Raw genomic sequence first — 17,107 nt, forward strand, 5'->3', positions numbered from 1 at the left:
CTTTTCACAGATTTTTTTAAAACAGTGAGAGCATTCAGAGAAAGAATGTCAGGGTTACATGGGATTTTTTTCAGCTTTTCTCAACTGAGAAGGCACATTTTAGACAGCTGCTATTCTTGCAGAGCCTAACAGAAAATTATGTCTAAGAAAATAAACTGACTTTTAAGAATCTCCAAGTTTTAGGATACAAAATAACACTTACAGTCAAACCAACAGGTAAAGGGCAACTAATCATCATATAAACTTCAACCCAAAGGGTAACAGAAGTGACCATTTCTCTCTTGGCAGAAATGCCAGGTTAAAACATTTTCTATCTGTGTTTACATGCTTATTTTTAATGATTCTATTGCTCTTGAAAGCCTTATAGACACTCAAGTGCATCAAAAGAAGTGACTAAAGAAATCCCTCAAGTAAAAGTCCTCCAAAGTCACACTACCCACATTTTGGGAAGGAGCTCTGCAGGAAGCATATTTCATTGACATAATGAAACTCACTATGAGAATACCTGTGATCTTTTCCATGAAACCATCTGCCTCCTTCATGCCAACATAACCCAGATTTCATGGAGGGAAATGCAAGTTTTTTAACCAGAAGAATGGGATAAAGAAATGGTTTAGGTCAGGGCATGGCCATTGACTCTTTCTGAAGCATAATGGAAGCAAATCCATTGGAGTCCAGCACAACAGTTGCTTTCAGTGGCACAGAACTCAACTGGGACTCAGAAAATTATTTCATGGTTAGTAAATAAACTTTTAAAGCAATTCCAAGGCAAACAATCTCAACCAAGGGTAGAGGCTCTTACCATCAAATCCATCTTCCTCTGTCCCCAGTTCATCATCTGAGCAGATATTCAGCACGTTTACCAGCATCTCTGTCACTAAAATGGAAAACAAGTGCAAAATGTTGATATTAAGCTCCCCTGGTCTGTCAGAGAGCCAACTCCAGCTGAAGTAGTGTGAACAAAAATTCAGCACAATAACAGCACCCACTTTTTAAACAACAGGACCCGTAATATTAGAAGCTGAAAGTGTCCTGTGTAGCCAACAAAAAGCACGAGTTTCCACAAATATTTTTCCAAATACAATGAACACAACAAATAGACTTTAAAATCTGCTAATGATCCCTCTTTTTGCAACTGTCAGTGATGTAGGTAAGATTTGTTTTCTCCCCCTCAACACATTTTTTGCTTTTCACTCAACTTGGATAACAAAATGACCCCTCTCCTGTTGCTCCTAAACTGCAATAGGATTTTATTTCCCTGCCCAGCAAATGGGAACAACATTCCAGTGGAAAAAGGTACAACAAGAGGGATCATAGAGTATTTCTTTATTTATCTGGGTTTTGGACACGACTTCAAGCTCAACAAAACATTAACCTTTGTAAGATGTTCTCAGTGTCCCTTGAATTCAAGGAACAAATACAAATAGACCAGACAGTGTACATTCCTTAGAGGTGGAACTATTCTATATTCAACAGATACATCACTGTTGGAGAACTTGGGTCATATTTAGCTTGTTTACTTTGAAACTTGGGCATAAAAGGGTCAGGCACAGACTGCCCCTACCCTGGTCTCATTTCTTTCCAGAGAGACAACTGTGAGACACTAACCAGAGAGCACACAGACTAAGAACAGTGAAAAAAACAACCCCAGCTAAAACCAAAACCAAAAAAATGCAACTTGGAGAACAAGAAGGCCAAAGTTCTGACATAAAATGTGAAGCAATTAGCAGATTAAGAAAAATGTCACTACAGCTACATGTAGTAAGCAACATTAAAAGTGTTACCAGGCTTGTCTACCCTTGTACTGGCTACACAGGTTGAAACTTTAATTTTTTTAGTCAAGTAGTTATTAAAATCCTCTTCTGTAACTACTATGAAGGCTTGGAAAATTAGAAGGGTGGGAAAAAGCTAGATTTTTTCCTACTTTAGTGAAGGATTTAATATTTTCCTCTGACAGTATTAGTGGAAAGACTTTCCACATTAACAACAACCAGTGAAGCTAACAGCTTCCTACCTTGGTTGGCCTTTGAGAGAAAAAAATCTATATTAAAAAAAAGGAAATAAATAAGTTGTGTGGAACACCCTCTTACATCCTTGAATATTGCTTTGCATAGAAAGGAAAATACTGATTTCACTTCTTTGGGATCTAAAATTTCCAAGAAATTGTTAAGTGTGACCACTGGAAGAAATGAAGGAGGAAAAAGCACCCCCAAGACGTAAGAAGAACAAGGAACACCATAGTGCCAGAACCTCAACAATTCTGGCCATGCATCCTGCAGCCCCACATGAGTAGGCTGCTGATGGGAAGCCTCTGAAAAGTGACTTTACAGAACATCTTACAGGACTAAAATGTGTATGGAGAACATGCCCAACCTAAAAACAGCCTGGCTGAGTTTACAGCCAAAGAGAATGAACACGTTTTATCTGCTTCACAAGAGTCTGCACACGTGTCAGTGAGGATTATGTCATGTCTCCATTAGTGCAAGCAGCTGCCTATTCTTTGGTAATCCCTGTTTCATGGTCTATCTGCTTTGTCCACAGGGACCTCAGGTGTCTCACCAGCAGCTTTCCTCAAACAAAAGAGTAGCTCAAAACAAAGCTGGTCATGACTGCAGGTATGAGACACAGCTGGCTGTATTTCCAGTTGCCTATTAAGAGAGAACTGTTATTCCAAGCAGCTTTTAAGAGTTTATTAGAGTTTTCTGGCAGTAATTGCTGTTGCAGCAATACTCCATTAATGGATGGATCAAAGCAAGCTTCATCTCAAGCACCAAATAAATGACTTGGGGTTTAGGCAGTTTATATTTTGTATTAATTTAATATGCTAGACCAAAGTGTTCTCATGCCTTTTGTGCGCTTGCCATTCACAGCATGAAGCTGCATTTAGGCAATATCAAGAGCATCAGGTTTCAATAAAATATCATTTGTGGTCTTTAGACTCTTCTTGCCAGTGATGAGGCACCACATGTCCTGTGCAGAGAAGGGGCTGAGGAGCAAGTTTTCCTTCCTACTGGCATCCCTCTACTCTCTCCAGGAACAGCTAGTCAGACTGGCTCTTAAATCACCAGCTCTGTGTTTGCTGATGAAAAAGCAACCCACCCATAAAGGTAATGTGAGTAACCCCATGTAGAGAGGTCTGTTGAGATACCCATTCAGCAGTAAGTGATATCCAAGGGGATGTTCAAAAGCTTATAACAGAAAAACAAATCAGAATTTTGTTTAGTGAATGCACCTATGGCCTGCAATCCCATAAAATCTATCTCTGCAGCAGAAAGATAAAGGCATCATCACCTGGAAAAAGTAGAAATTACAAAAAAATATGACAAATGTGATTAACCACTGTTAAGTGCTTGCCCCTCTCAGCCCCATTTCTACAACTTTGTCCTCAAAAGCAAGACACCTGTCTTCAAATCATTCTTGTCCTTTAAAATAAATGACTAAGTGGCTAAGAAACCATTTTGCAGTCTTTATGAACAGAACTGATTTACATACATACCCTTCTCACCAACAAATGGCAGGGACCAGGTAAACACATCCATGAAGTTTGGAAGCCAGTACGGATGAGGGGAGCAGTTGAACTGCCTGATATTCATAACATTGTTCTCATATTTCAATACTGCAGCTGAAGGAAGAAAGAAAAGAAATAGAAGAGACATCAGACATGTGTGCAACTGGCTAACCAGACCGGAAACATGGACAGCATGCACAGCCCACAGAGCTGCTCAGCAGCTTCCACACACTTGATCCAGCGGCACCACCTGAATGCTAGTTATGGTAGGATAAAGCCTCACTGAAGTGGAAAGCTGTTTTCAGTCTGAAAGCAGTGTCAACAGCCTTGTCTGCCACTAAGAAGGGCTGGTAAGTGAATTAATATCTCTGAGCAGTCAAGAACGTGAGCTCTGGGATCTGCCACCAGTGAGGAATGAAGCAGAGTATTCAGAGCCCCTCATTTCACAGAGTTATCTGAGCTCCTCACAACCATGCTTTGGAGATAACAGAATAAAGCATTTATGACTCAGAGTCTGAACACTGCTCTTCTGATGGACATTTTCACCATATTTCATTCACAGTATTGTAACTGAGATGACACTTGCTTCTCACATTATGCAAACTCTAGGCAGGCAAAAATGTGCTCCCTATAATACAAACCAATACTAATACAATTTGTCTTGCACCATTTAACATTCTCATCATTCTTATCAACACACAAACACACAGACTATGTCTGTTCACAGGCAGAAATTTAGATATTTATGCCACACCCACTTTTCAAAGCACTGCACCAAGTTCAGTGTCAACTATTGTTAATGGACTTCAGGCTCATGTCTGAAATGGTAATCCAAAAAGGTAGTTTTGAGATTATCACCAAAGTGACTTAAAGACATGAAATTCTCTAAACAATGCAGTTACAGGAGACTGCATGCAGGATATTTAATCAACACAAGCAACAGAAACAGTCAACATAAGGTGTGTCATTCTATGCTTTCCCCTTTCCTCCAGCCTTCCCACTTCCATCTGCCCACGGAGGAATGTAGTTCCAGGGACTGGTTATCACTTAATCGCCAGCAATAAAGTTCCACAACTGCAATGTGAGACAGCATCATGGGAAATGCAGTGTTGGCTGAAGGGGCTGAACAATTCCTTCTGATTATTTCTCTCTTTTCTGATTATTTCTCTGATTGTGTGTCAATCAGAGAAGAAACCTTTTTTTTTTATGCACTAGGCTGTTGCTTCACAAATATTTAACAGGATGTTAAATGTCTTCCATTTTGTGGTCAACGACAGAGTCCAGAGCGACCTGGGAGTTTCTGGAACATACTCCCTGACAGACACAGAAAACAGCAATAATGTGAACCTTTGCCAGGCAGACACCCTCCACTTAAATAAACCACATTTGACTCTTGCCCATCCCAGTCTGACAACTGGCAGTCAATCTGCTGCTCAGCAGAAGAAAAAAAAGGCTTAATACGAGTAATAGCAAAAATAAGAAAACCAGTGTCAATGCTCTGAATATTTCCAACAGATTTTGGCTGAAATCACATGCAGCAGATTGAAATTCATTCTTTTTCTATTACTGTGACACAATTACATAATAAAAATAAATAGTTAGTGGTTTTACAGAAAAAATGAGTCAAAACCACACAAAAAGGATCACTTAGTGGTTGTAAAGATTCATTTAGAAGGGCTAAAACTTCAAATTCATCATCTAGTGAGCTGAGGTTGTTCCCCTTCCCACTACTTCTTCAATTTATCAATTAAGTCTACTTCTAAATTCTGTGAAATTTGAATAAAGAAATAATTTTTACAGGGAACTTTTAAAACTGGCCTCTGAAAAACCTGAACCCTATGCAAAACAGTTGCAAAACATAAAATTAAATAAAAATGGCTTTAGTTAGGTTGTTTCCTTTGAAAGGAAGATAATTTAAGATTAATGTAACAAAAATATCCTCACAACACCTTGTTAATTTATATACCTGAATAGCTTACAAAATAAAGTTCTGATAATAGTATTTCAAAAAATTCTCCCCTGTAAATGACCTGTTCATCTCCTCAACAAATTACTTCAAAATAACATTACACAATAAAGCAGGCTAATAACAGAGAAGCCTTCTAAAATAATTATTTTCTTAAAAGAATAAAATAAAATAGGGTATCATAAAATCAGTATCACAAATACTTTTTGGCATTTTAAATTAAAAATCTGTAATTTTTTTCAAAAAACAAGCACAATGCACACAAAATATTTTTATTAGGTAAGTAATGAAGGTGATATTTAAAATGCAAATCAGCTTGTTATGAATGTACAGTCCTGATTACTACTTAGTAGACAGAAGAGGAAAACTTTGCCAGGATCAAGTAGAAAATGCTCCTCAGATAACAGCAGGAGTTTCCCTGGGCTTATCTGCCTCTGTGGTTTCTTTTGATAATAGCTTTCTTTTCCCTCTCTGTTGGCTCAGAAAAGATTGGGGGTTTCAACTCTGCTTCATTCCTTAGTCCTTAGTTAACTCAATTCCCAAGAAGCTACAGGAGAAGCAGCAGCCCTGAAAGAGGACACAGCTTTTGAAGGTTACAAGAGTGGAGGTCACACAGTCGCTGATGGAGGAGACAGAAGTGGAATGGGCTCCTTTCGTTATGAAACTTGTAAGAGAGGAAAACCTGACTCTACTCAACATTTGCTTATTATTCCAGGCTGAAACCTCAATACTTTTCTTTCCAAACAAATACTCAGATAGATGATAAAGACCAAGCCAAGATTGTACATTATTATGTATAATCACCAACCAGAGCAAGAATCTTATTTTATTATTCTTAACAGACATGCACATTTTAACCTAATTTTGATACTTGCTGCTGTAAATAAGTTTTAAAAGCTAATGCTTTGTAAAGTGAAGATGTACAGATAGCCAAATGACATTACACTTGTTTCCAATGGGAGTAAACTGAGGTATTGGATGCTGAAATCACATCAAAGTGAAATGAAACACTAATGCAGCAGGCAAAGGGCATTTGTACTGTTTAGCTTGAAGCATTTAACACAGCTACCCTAAGGTTGGGAATATGGGTGTTGAAAACAGTGCAGGTAAGACACCTCCTTCCTTGGCTACAAATGGAGACAGCCCTTCTAACCTTCTCAGGGTTAGACACAGCAGCTAGTGCTGCACCTCCTTGGGCTCCCTCAGTTAAAGATGAGCTGGAACAACTGTGTCACACCTGTCAGATCTGAATGGATGTCTCAGACCCTCTGGCATCTCAAATGGGGTTTTTAAAGATTATATATTTGGAGGTAGGTTAAGGCCTGAAGCCATGTGAACAACATTAAACTGTGTGACAGACAGCTCAGAATTTCTCAAAGACATGACATATCCTGCTTCATGGTCTGACAAATAATTTTTCAGGGTAAAGTAATTAATAACATTTCCATCAGAAAAAAAAAACAATCAGAGGAAAAAATAATGAGCTTGGTAGAAATACTAGCCCAGAATATTTTTAGATGAACAACCTAAATATATTTTCAGCAAACAATTCAACTAATTTTCTTGTAATTTTCTTTCAGAAAACTCATCCCACATTTAGAAAATGAATCAGTGAAAAGTACCTCAAATTCTTCACACCTAAGAAAGAATTTCAATTTCTGATTTAATGCCAAATTAACTTCAGCATTAACTGTGCAACTGGGAACAATGCCTTCTCACGAAGAGTTGCTAAGTAACCACAGCAGTTTCTGCAGAAGTCAGGTCAGGAATAAGGGTTAGTAAAAGGAGTTTAAATATTATGAGAGGACAAAAATTATTCACTATACATGGTAATGGTCTAAATAATCAGTAGAGAAGTCAAGATAACTGTAGGTGGAAATATCTTTCCATATACAATTTTAAAGACTTTTATTTTACATGTCCAACTGCATCTTGCAAAGAAACAGCCAACATTCAAGATTTAATCAACAGACTGCAAAAATCACTTTTGGCAAACTTCTCTGCATCAGCAATGAGATGGCCTAGATACCCTGACGACTATTCTTTAAAAGCTTTTGTTTCCGTGACAAGAACTCATCACAGCAGCAGAGATAAGGCATTAAAGAAAACTGACAGGGCAAACAGAGGTTACATCTCTATTCTCCCTCTCAAAGTGCTAATATTTCTCACAGACCATCCTTGTCTCCCAGGTATACTACTCTGTCTTTTTCTAGGTGAAAATAACTTTCCTGTTAGATCCATCTGGATCAGGCACACTTCTTCATGGTATACTTCATGCTGATACTTTATGCACTTCACTGACATATAACTTATGATACATTAACAGGCATACAGATTTACAGATGGTTTTTCATTTTTCTACTACCCCAAACTCCCCTGCATACTGACTTTCTTTTCCTGCTTTTCCTTTACAAAACAACACACGTGTGTTGCAGCACATTGGAAGAAACTTTATGCTGGGGATTTTTTCAATAACTGTGGATTCTCTGGTGGTTCTCTCTCCACTACAAAACCTAATCTTTTAAAAGTGTTCAAAAGATAATAGTCTGTATTTAAACAGCAAGTTAAAATTGCCCACTCAGCCAAAAAGCACCCACTTACTGAAGTTACAGCCAGACACAAAAATGCCAGTATTACCAGTGTTTTACAAGTAACTTTTCTGCCTCTATAGAACTTCTGTAGAATCTTTCACTTTATTTTTTTGTTAGTTTATTTTTTGGGGGTGTGTGCATAAACAGCATTACAGCAAATCCTAATTAAGGCATTAAGAAATATTGAATGAAGGAATGAAAGTTTAGACACAATACAAGGCCAGATCATATCACAAGGTAATTTTTGGCACCCTCTTATTCAGTTGCTACAGAGAATTTCTCCTAGTTTTAGGCACCCTGGAGCCCAGGGGCAAATCTGTACTTACACGACTTTCTCAAAGTTTCTTGATCAGCACAAATGATCTCTAAGGCCCTGAAGTCACTGGTAACTACCACAATCCAATTAACATTTATCTTCTTGCATAAGCTTTCTCTCCAGAAGCAGTAGTCTTGAAAGAATCACCAATGCACTGGTACTTCTTGTAAGGAGTACTAATAACAATCTTTGAGTATCTTTATGCCTTTTAATAAAACAAATGAAAGCAGAAATGTTTGAGAAAGCTATGAAGATACGGAACAGTAGCTCAGAAGTTGCCAAAAAATTCCTTCCCTTTGCCAATGCTTTCCATTACACTGAATATGGCAGGAATTAATAATAGTAATGGAGTAGGTAATAATGGAAAAAGGAGGATACAAGGCTCCCAATATTGAGGCAGTTTCTGAGTCTTTGCATCACCCCCTGAAAGGCTCTCTCTGTGTCTCCCTTAAGTACAGAGGGAAGTTCTGACAGGAGCCTCCTAATGCAAAACCTCCCTCTGGCACCCAAAGCTGTGTGTGTGTGGCCTGGGGCTGTGACATGACAGGAGCTGCAGCCACAAGTGACACACACAGCCTGCACGAGGCCACAGCCAGCAACCAAAGGGATACAGAAACTTCCCTTTGGTGCCAGAACCCAGCACAGCCAGGAGAGCTTCCATGGTGGGTCAGCACTGTGGGACAGCTCATGCAGAGGCTCCACGGCAGCATTACTAACAGCAGATTTGCTGAACACAGGCTTGTTTGGGCAGCTTATCTACAGCCACTCCTGTCAAACCTTCTTTTGCACTGATATCCTTGCCTCCCTACTGCTCTTTGTGGCATATCTGATCCCAGATCTGATCCCACAGTTGCTCTCCAGTGGGGACTGAAGCAGCCCCTGGATAAAGCTGGCAAACAGGTCCACTCTTGAAGTGCTCTGAAGAAGCACACGAAACTACACCTGCTTTAATGGGTGTCAGAACTATCAACCTGGGGGAGAAAATAAGCATTCTTAATCTCCTGCAGCTTTTAAAAAAATGTATTTATCCTAAACAATACTACATTTAAAAATGACCCATTTAATGTCAGAGGGAGCTGAAGCCTCTCAGGAATTTATTCAGGGTGACTGTTGGCTGACAACCAGAGGAACACTGAGAATGCATACTGGACAGGAAGGTGCTTACTAGTAGGAGAATAACTCCTTTTTCAGGGTCTGACAGTAACCAAACCTCCAGATGACCTGTAAAAATCAATCAGGTTCTGCACCAGTGCATGATGAGTCAGCTAGATAACTGCCCTGACAACACCTCTGGATGGAAATACCTTCCTTTTTCTCCTGATACCAGTCAGAAACTGTGCTCTAAGTAAATTCATTTGCTGCAAACCAAGGAAGCCAACAAGTAGCCATGTTTTGGACTCATTCTGTACCATAGTGGGCTTTTTTTCCTTGAACAGGGAAGCAAGCACCCAGAAACTACCCAGATAAAGATGTATGAGCAATGCAGCATGATAAACTATGCATGATGTACTTTAAATGCCAAGAGCCAGTGCAATCAGTCACATGAAATAATGCCTCAAAACTTCTAATGAGAGAAAAGGAGGCAGAGAATCTCAATGGAGATCCATTACAAAGTTGCTAAAGGTCAGCCTCTGAATTCACAAGAAGTTGTATATTAAGGAGTGGCACACAGGTGCTGTTGTGGCATCAGTGCTGATTTGCCTGAGCTCACTCTGAGCAGGTATTGCTGGGAGTGCACACCAGCTCCAGCTGTGGCCACAGATAACCCCTCAGCAAATGGTGTAGAGCTTTCCATCAAAATAGGCTTTCCACCACGTGTAAGAGCTGCCTGTCACACACAGTGGAGCATCCTGGAACAAGGGAAATGACCCTCTCTTTGGAAATGGAGATAATAGAGAGGCAATTCTCTTTACCACCCAAACTGTGGTTTCAAATTCAAGGTTTTGAACCTTGTGAATCATTGCTTTCCTTTTAACATTTGCCTTCAAGAGAAAGTTTCACATAATTCACCCATTGCCTTCATGGCACAGAACTGCTTCCATGCCCAAGAAACAAAAGGTGAACACTTTCTACCACCTTCCTTGTACAGACTTGTGATCGGCTCAGCCTTCAACCCAAAGCAGCCAATCAGGAGAGTAAACACATTTCTCCACCCATAGCAACGATCCTACCAAGAAAATGAACACATTCCTTACTTCATCCTGCACTTCTTAGGTTGCTAGCAGAGCCCCTACACCATTAACTTTTACAAAAGTAGCTACTGACAGTTCTGCTTGCATGGTTTTGCAGAATAACATATTAATTTTTCCACAAATTAGCAGGCATATTGAGAAATCTGAGGTGTACAAACCCCATTATCTAGCAGTGAAGTGCTTCCTTCCCTTGCATACAGTTCATGGCATAAAAGCTTTTAGATGATGAATTTTATAATGTAAAACAATGCCTGAAGAAAGCTTTCTATTCAAGTTTAAAAAATATTGCTTGCTTCTTCTGCAAACAAGCATCCAGATTAAAAACAGCCCTTCGCAAGTGAAACTGATCTCTTTGTAAGGGAGCAACTTTCAAGAATATAATTCAGAAAGAATTATTTTACTTTGTTCACAGAGAAACAGAAATAATTGCATCATTATGGGGACTAGGAGAAAGTAAACAATATGGCTCTTTTCATGATATAGAAGGACAAGTATATTAGAAAACTTTATTTTTAGAAACATGATTCTTTTTTCTAGTTCATTAGAGATTTCCGGGAATACGATAAATGAATAAATTCAGAGAAGCTGCAAAGACTTGTATTCAGTGGAGCCTTTATATAGTGACCATGACCCTTATTTCTGTAGTAATGTTTTTATTTTTTTGGCTATTTATATTTAATTTTCTACATTTCAGTAGTCAAGGATTAAAACCCCCAAAATGTAAAGGAACTCAGAAAACCATCCCATGCTTTATCCGCTCATGACCTGTCAAAGCTTAACTGGTTAGACAGTTTGCACATACAAACTCCAATAATTTTATTGGAAAGAAGCAAGGAACAGATAATTAATTATAAGGAACACTAGGCCCTAAACATCTCACACAGAGCACTTCTTAATATACTTCTTCATTAATAGAGCTGTTTTAAGTTTTGCTTCCCGTGTAACATTTACTTAATAACTTGCAGTCAAAATACAGAAATATCCTAAGGCATATTAAAATACACAGTTATGTTCAGAGGCATACATCTGCCTGTAACAAATTTAATTAGGTTTGTATTATATAATAAGAGGAATGGGCACAAACTAACAAAAGAGGAAGAAAATGGGCATGAACTGATAAATGCAGGAATGAAAAGACACCCACATATTTGAGTGCATAGAAGTACAGTCTACTGTACATGACCAGTAATTAAATTCTTACCTTTGTTATTGTATACATCTAGATAGTTTGGTGCTGAAAAAATTGTGATTAGCGAAGGGAAGCCTGTTGTTTGGCTTTTCCTGTACATACGATACCTAAAAAAGAGAAGATAGTAATTACTACCCAGTGTTGAATGCACATTTGTCACTGACCACATTCAGTGCAAAAAATGCCCAGTGCATTAGGCCTCTGGCTTTTAACACATGCCAAGACTGAAAAACACACACATGAGCTATTTAAAAGCCACAGGAAAAAAGTATTTCCTGCAGATTTTCTCTTTATAACCATTTGACATGACCAGGAATCCATGCTTGAAAGTGGTGTGTCTGTCTGAAATTCAGTGAGCCAGAGGTGGATTTGTGGTGCATTTGCTCAGTGCCCAGGACATTGCCAGACTTTCCCTCTGGGGGACTGGGTGAAGCAAGCACCAGCAGGTGCCTTGGAAGGGAACTGGGTGTCCCCCATGACCCTCCTGCTGCCTGCCTTCTCCAGGCATGGAAGCCATGGCAAGGCCAGGGAACATGGAAGGGGGAAGAAGGGAAGGGGAAATGGGGCATCTGATACTTTCAGTGCTCTGTCTAATCTTATCCACTCTATCAGCCAGTTTATTAATGCCTGTGTGTTTTCATTCCCTAACCTCACTGCCTCATGAAAAATACAAGGCTTATTGGGCCAACAAATAACCCAGCACTAAACCTGCAAGTAATTGGAAAGAAAGCAACTGAACAGTCCTTAGACACAAGTACACCAAGCACTGCTCTTTAGTCCTCAGCTGCAAGAAACCTAAGAATTTAGCAAACATCCACAAAAGTTGCACTGAAACTGTTGTATAGTTTAAATGCAATCTTTTCCACAAAATTTTAATTTTCACACTTTACTGGAAAGCAATTCAAGAAAAAAGAAATCTTATTACCCTTGAGTATTCCATGCTAGGTATTTCTGGCATAGTAATACCTTGCTTTTAATTGCATTACCATATGGAAGTCACGACAATTCAAACATTCCGAATAGTTTTTAATATGCATAATGAATATTGACCTTATTCCTACAATGCCACTAATTTATCTTTTATTGCTGTTCAAGTTGGCTAAAGTTTCTACCTCCAAACAAACACAATAATAATAATAATAACTTAGGCATGATATGCAAAGCTATTTATTCAGATTCCAATCCTTCATTAATATCTCACAAGTATGGTACACTTCAAATAAGAGGAATTTTTAAAGTAATTTTTTAAAGCAGCACAAAAAATTCTACCTTTATAATGACAATAGTTTCATGGGGAACCATCAACACTACCTGATGCTTGACCTGGACTATTTTTGCATTCAATAGCTTAGACTTCTTGAATTCATTAATGATATTCCTGCAGAAAAATTTATGTGCCTATACAGTTCCACAATTTTTATTATCTTTATGAAATATAAAATCAGTAGGCCCAAAAGAGAGAAAGTCCTACAAGATGGCAGTTCTGGCCTTTGTGAGCCAAATCACTTCTCTGGCATCATGGCAATCAGTGTGTCAAAATAATCTGGCACATTTGCAAATCTTTTTCCAAAATGCATTTGTTTTTCTTTACAAGTCTGGTATTGTTTGGCATCAAAAAATTTTGGTAATTTTAAATTAATTAAATACACTAAGGCTAAGTAAGTTGCTTTTATAAGAATTCATTAAATGTTGTAACTCACTAAGAATTATGTAAAAGACATTGTAATGCCAGTGTGTATCTTTGCAGCATTAGTAAAAAGTGAGAGCTGTTGCAACTTATATATTCCAGTTCATTCTCACTCATCTGCTCCTCCTTTTTGCGCTCTGTTTGGGAATGGTAAGCCATTATATATAATTATTATTATTATTGCCCCCTCTCCACACATACTTACCCAGCATCCTGGGCTTCATGAGCTCGAAGTATGGATAACAAGTTATTGTGCTGTAGGAATTCACATACAGCAGGGTAGCTGTTAGAAAAAAAGTAATAGCACCTGTTATGGCATTATCAGAAGCAGCACAAAGAACTCTAGCTTTCAAAAAATGTATCACAAAGCGTGCATCATTCATGAAATTAGCACCTGCTCTGCAGGCAGATTTCAGTAGAGACAACATCACCAACAGTGTCTTTTTAAATCCCACCCCATAACTGCTTGGAAAGGAATGCAAGAAACTCATCCATTACATAACAACAATCAGCCAATGGTTTGTCAGAAAAAAGGTACTTTCTTTTATTCATCTAAGATTTAATGTATTCTAAAAAAGCAAAATGTAACACAGCAGTTGCTTGTAACAGAAAACTTCACCCACGGACTACTGTATGCAGCGGCTGCTTGTGGACAACAGAAAATAAGGTGGTTAAGTGGAAAGAAAAGGAAAGAGAGAGAAAGAAGAAAGGAAAAGCAATCTTCAAACTGGGGATGTTTATCTTCCTGAACTCTATCTCCTTGAGAAATAAATTATCTTTCACCTTGGCAACTTAAAATTCTGTGACTTCTGAAACCCCAAAAATGTGTTCACTGAATACATCTGTGCTACACATACTGAGCAAGATTTAAAACAAAAAAAAAAAAAAAAAAAAAAAAAAAAAAAAAAAAAAAAAATCTCCACTATACATTACACAAAAAACTGCTGCAAAAAACTGCTGTTCCAGGCATGGTTTCATGGTTTCACCTTAAGTGGCCACTTGCAATCAGTTAACAGTCCCCTCAGTATCTAATTTCATGCATGAAAAAGATGAACACTTACACACACCCCCCTCCCCCAATCTAATACATCATCTTCCTTTAGTTTATCCAAGAGAAATGATACTACTTGTTTCCAAACCTTCCTGAGTATTTTGAAGCTGAAATGTCATTGCAGCTAGAAGCTACAAACCCAGTGGAATGCTGTATTGCTGTTTCTGGATTTAAGCCACCTAGCATGTATTCTCAGATGCAGGTCTGGTATTTGGAATTGTCTAAAAAGATTGCCATTATAAAACAATTTCAATTCCCAAATTACGTGGGGTAACATTTTGGCAACTGCAGTGATCTCAAATGCTGACAGGCTGCCATTCAAAGCACTGGCAAATGAGAACTGATTTGCATACATTTCTTTTCATAATTAATTGTGACTAAATGCAGACTTATGGTACATTTTGTTTAGAAATTTTTACATTAACTTCTGAAAACTGGGGTCTATCACGAAAATCTGATAGACAGTTGATTATGTTCATTATCAGTGCAGCTGTTCAAAATGGCTAGGCTATTACATTTTTTTCCTCCATAGTATTCTTTTCATCCAGTGTTAAGTACTGCTTTTAAAGAAGACATAATGAAGTGGTAAAAAATGCTCCTAAATAGATATGATAGGTTCTTCTTTCCATTTCAAGTACAAAAGTAGTGGAGTTTTTTATTGCTTAATTATCTTGTTCTTCATAAATTTGTGGAAAATAAGAATTCTGCTAGCAGAACTTGGCAGATTCTACAGGGCCCACACCTACAAAGGCAGAGGTGTCACACAGTGCTCCATGCAAATTTACAAAAAAATAATTTGCCTGCCTTCTTTTTTTACAAGTGAATAGCATGGGACCTTCAACGTGCCAGCTGCCCTATTACCCACACCACCACAACTCACGAGCAGTCTATCAGGATATTTTATTTTGAAAAAGGCAAAGCAACTTGCAGGCATTTTTCTTGAGCTTCTTGTTGAAGCAGAGGCTGGGGAGTAGCACACTTTGCATCATGTGCAGCTATTACATATGGTATCCTGCATTTCCTTAGCATGTTAGCTTTAGATTAAACAATGTTCCTTAACACAAAAATACATGTCCTAAAAAGCAGGTAAAAATAAAAAGTCACACAAAGAGCCAAAAAAACAGACATTATGGCAGAAATAATCAGAAACAAAATTTTACAGAAATGACTTCTGCTCGGAAATCTTTTTTCAAATATTTTTTATTAAAATGACTGACTTGCAGTCAAATTCCCTACTAATTTTCCAGAGTGCTACCCTTCCAGAAACCCTCTCCTCCTTGCCCTGCTTTGCAGAGCCCAGACTGTAACTCAGATGAGCCAGAAATAAAGCAGTTGGCCAAGAGGGAAAACAAACAAACAGAAATCCCCCACGCAACAGGCTTTTCCAGAGCGCCCCAGCCTCCTGCCTTCATGTGTCATGCTGAATCACGGAGGAGCGGTGACTCACAGAGAAAACAAAACACCCCTCTGCTAAGCTAGAGAGATGCTATTCCCCATGGAGTACGTGACTGTGATATTCCCTACTTGGGCATCTCCTTTCATTAACATGCCTCATGCATACTTTACTAGTTCTGAGGTCTCTTTTGCATCATATCTGATTACTGCTGGCAGTTTTAAAAGAGAAGCAATACTTTGCTAACGTGAACCAAAATGGCAAATGTTTTCATATTGTTTTTCCACCAATACCTGGAAAAAATAGATGGAATCAACATAGTTTTTTTCATGTCCCTCATTATACCATTAAAAGAGAGGCATAAGCACTTCTTTCAAAAGAGAACATTCAAATTTAGTCCAAAAAGCTTCTGTAACATTACATGCACATATAAAATAGGTTCCCTGCAAAATCCATTGGCCTTGCACTTGAGCCTCCAAAGGCAAATGCTTTGTTGCTGTGCTGTCCCCTAAGCAACTCTCAGAACATCCCTTTCCACCAGTTTTTCCTTGCTCTTAGCTGTGCTGTCTGCAGAGCTGCACTGGGAAGTGGAATGGGGAACTGTATTAGAACAAATAAACACATCTTTTTTTGCAGAGTCGTTCTTCCAAAACTGGATGCTTTCCCAGGCCTGATGGAGCACACAAGCAATTCTACCAGTACATCTGGGCAGACAATGTGAGGGCAACAAGCGCCCTAAAACCTTCTGGTCTGGGAGAAAGAAGAGTAGAAAAGTGGGCAAAAGAATCTGTTAAAAATGCTATTACTAAAAAAAAAATTAAAAATTAAAAAAAAAAAGAAAAAAAAGAAGCAACTGTGCTTCCCACCCTGAGCTGAAACACACTACAGTCTTCAAAAGCTTTCAGCAGATATTTTTTTAATCTTTGCATACTGACAAACTTAACTTGCATGTCAAGTGCATCACTGAAATCTTTTGCTTGTAGGGCCAAAATTATAACTCTGCCCCAGAGTATCTGCAAGGTTGAACCATTTCACTGCTATCCAAGGCTGGAAAGTGTTTCTTGAACACCTCCAGGCAAAGTGACACCAGCATCTCCCTGGGCAGTCATTCCAATGCCTGACCACCCCTTCCTCCTGGTGTCCAACCTGTTTCTTAGAAAATTGCTTGAGAGTTACTGTACCACTAGCTTATGAAATAAGTGCAAACGGTCATT

The 17,107-nt window shown here is 38.5% G+C and overlaps 1 protein-coding gene across 2 annotated transcripts in view; it reads right to left on the reverse strand.

Annotated features, from left to right (window-relative positions):
• The window catches only part of PPP3CA (protein phosphatase 3 catalytic subunit alpha), a 172,132-nt gene that overhangs the window by 18,398 nt on the left and 136,627 nt on the right, over window positions 1–17,107 (reverse strand). For both annotated transcript variants that reach the window (XM_064710885.1, XM_064710886.1), the window contains exons 7-10: window positions 13,655–13,732; window positions 11,775–11,869; window positions 3,497–3,622; window positions 803–877 (exon numbers count right to left, since the gene is read on the reverse strand). In XM_064710885.1, coding sequence (XP_064566955.1) covers window positions 803–877; window positions 3,497–3,622; window positions 11,775–11,869; window positions 13,655–13,732 — 374 coding nt within the window. The remainder of the gene's footprint in view (window positions 1–802; window positions 878–3,496; window positions 3,623–11,774; window positions 11,870–13,654; window positions 13,733–17,107) is intronic.

The sequence above is a fragment of the Zonotrichia leucophrys genome, chromosome 4 (assembly GCF_028769735.1).
Source record: "Zonotrichia leucophrys gambelii isolate GWCS_2022_RI chromosome 4, RI_Zleu_2.0, whole genome shotgun sequence".
NCBI classification, from domain to species: Eukaryota; Metazoa; Chordata; class Aves; order Passeriformes; family Passerellidae; genus Zonotrichia; species Zonotrichia leucophrys.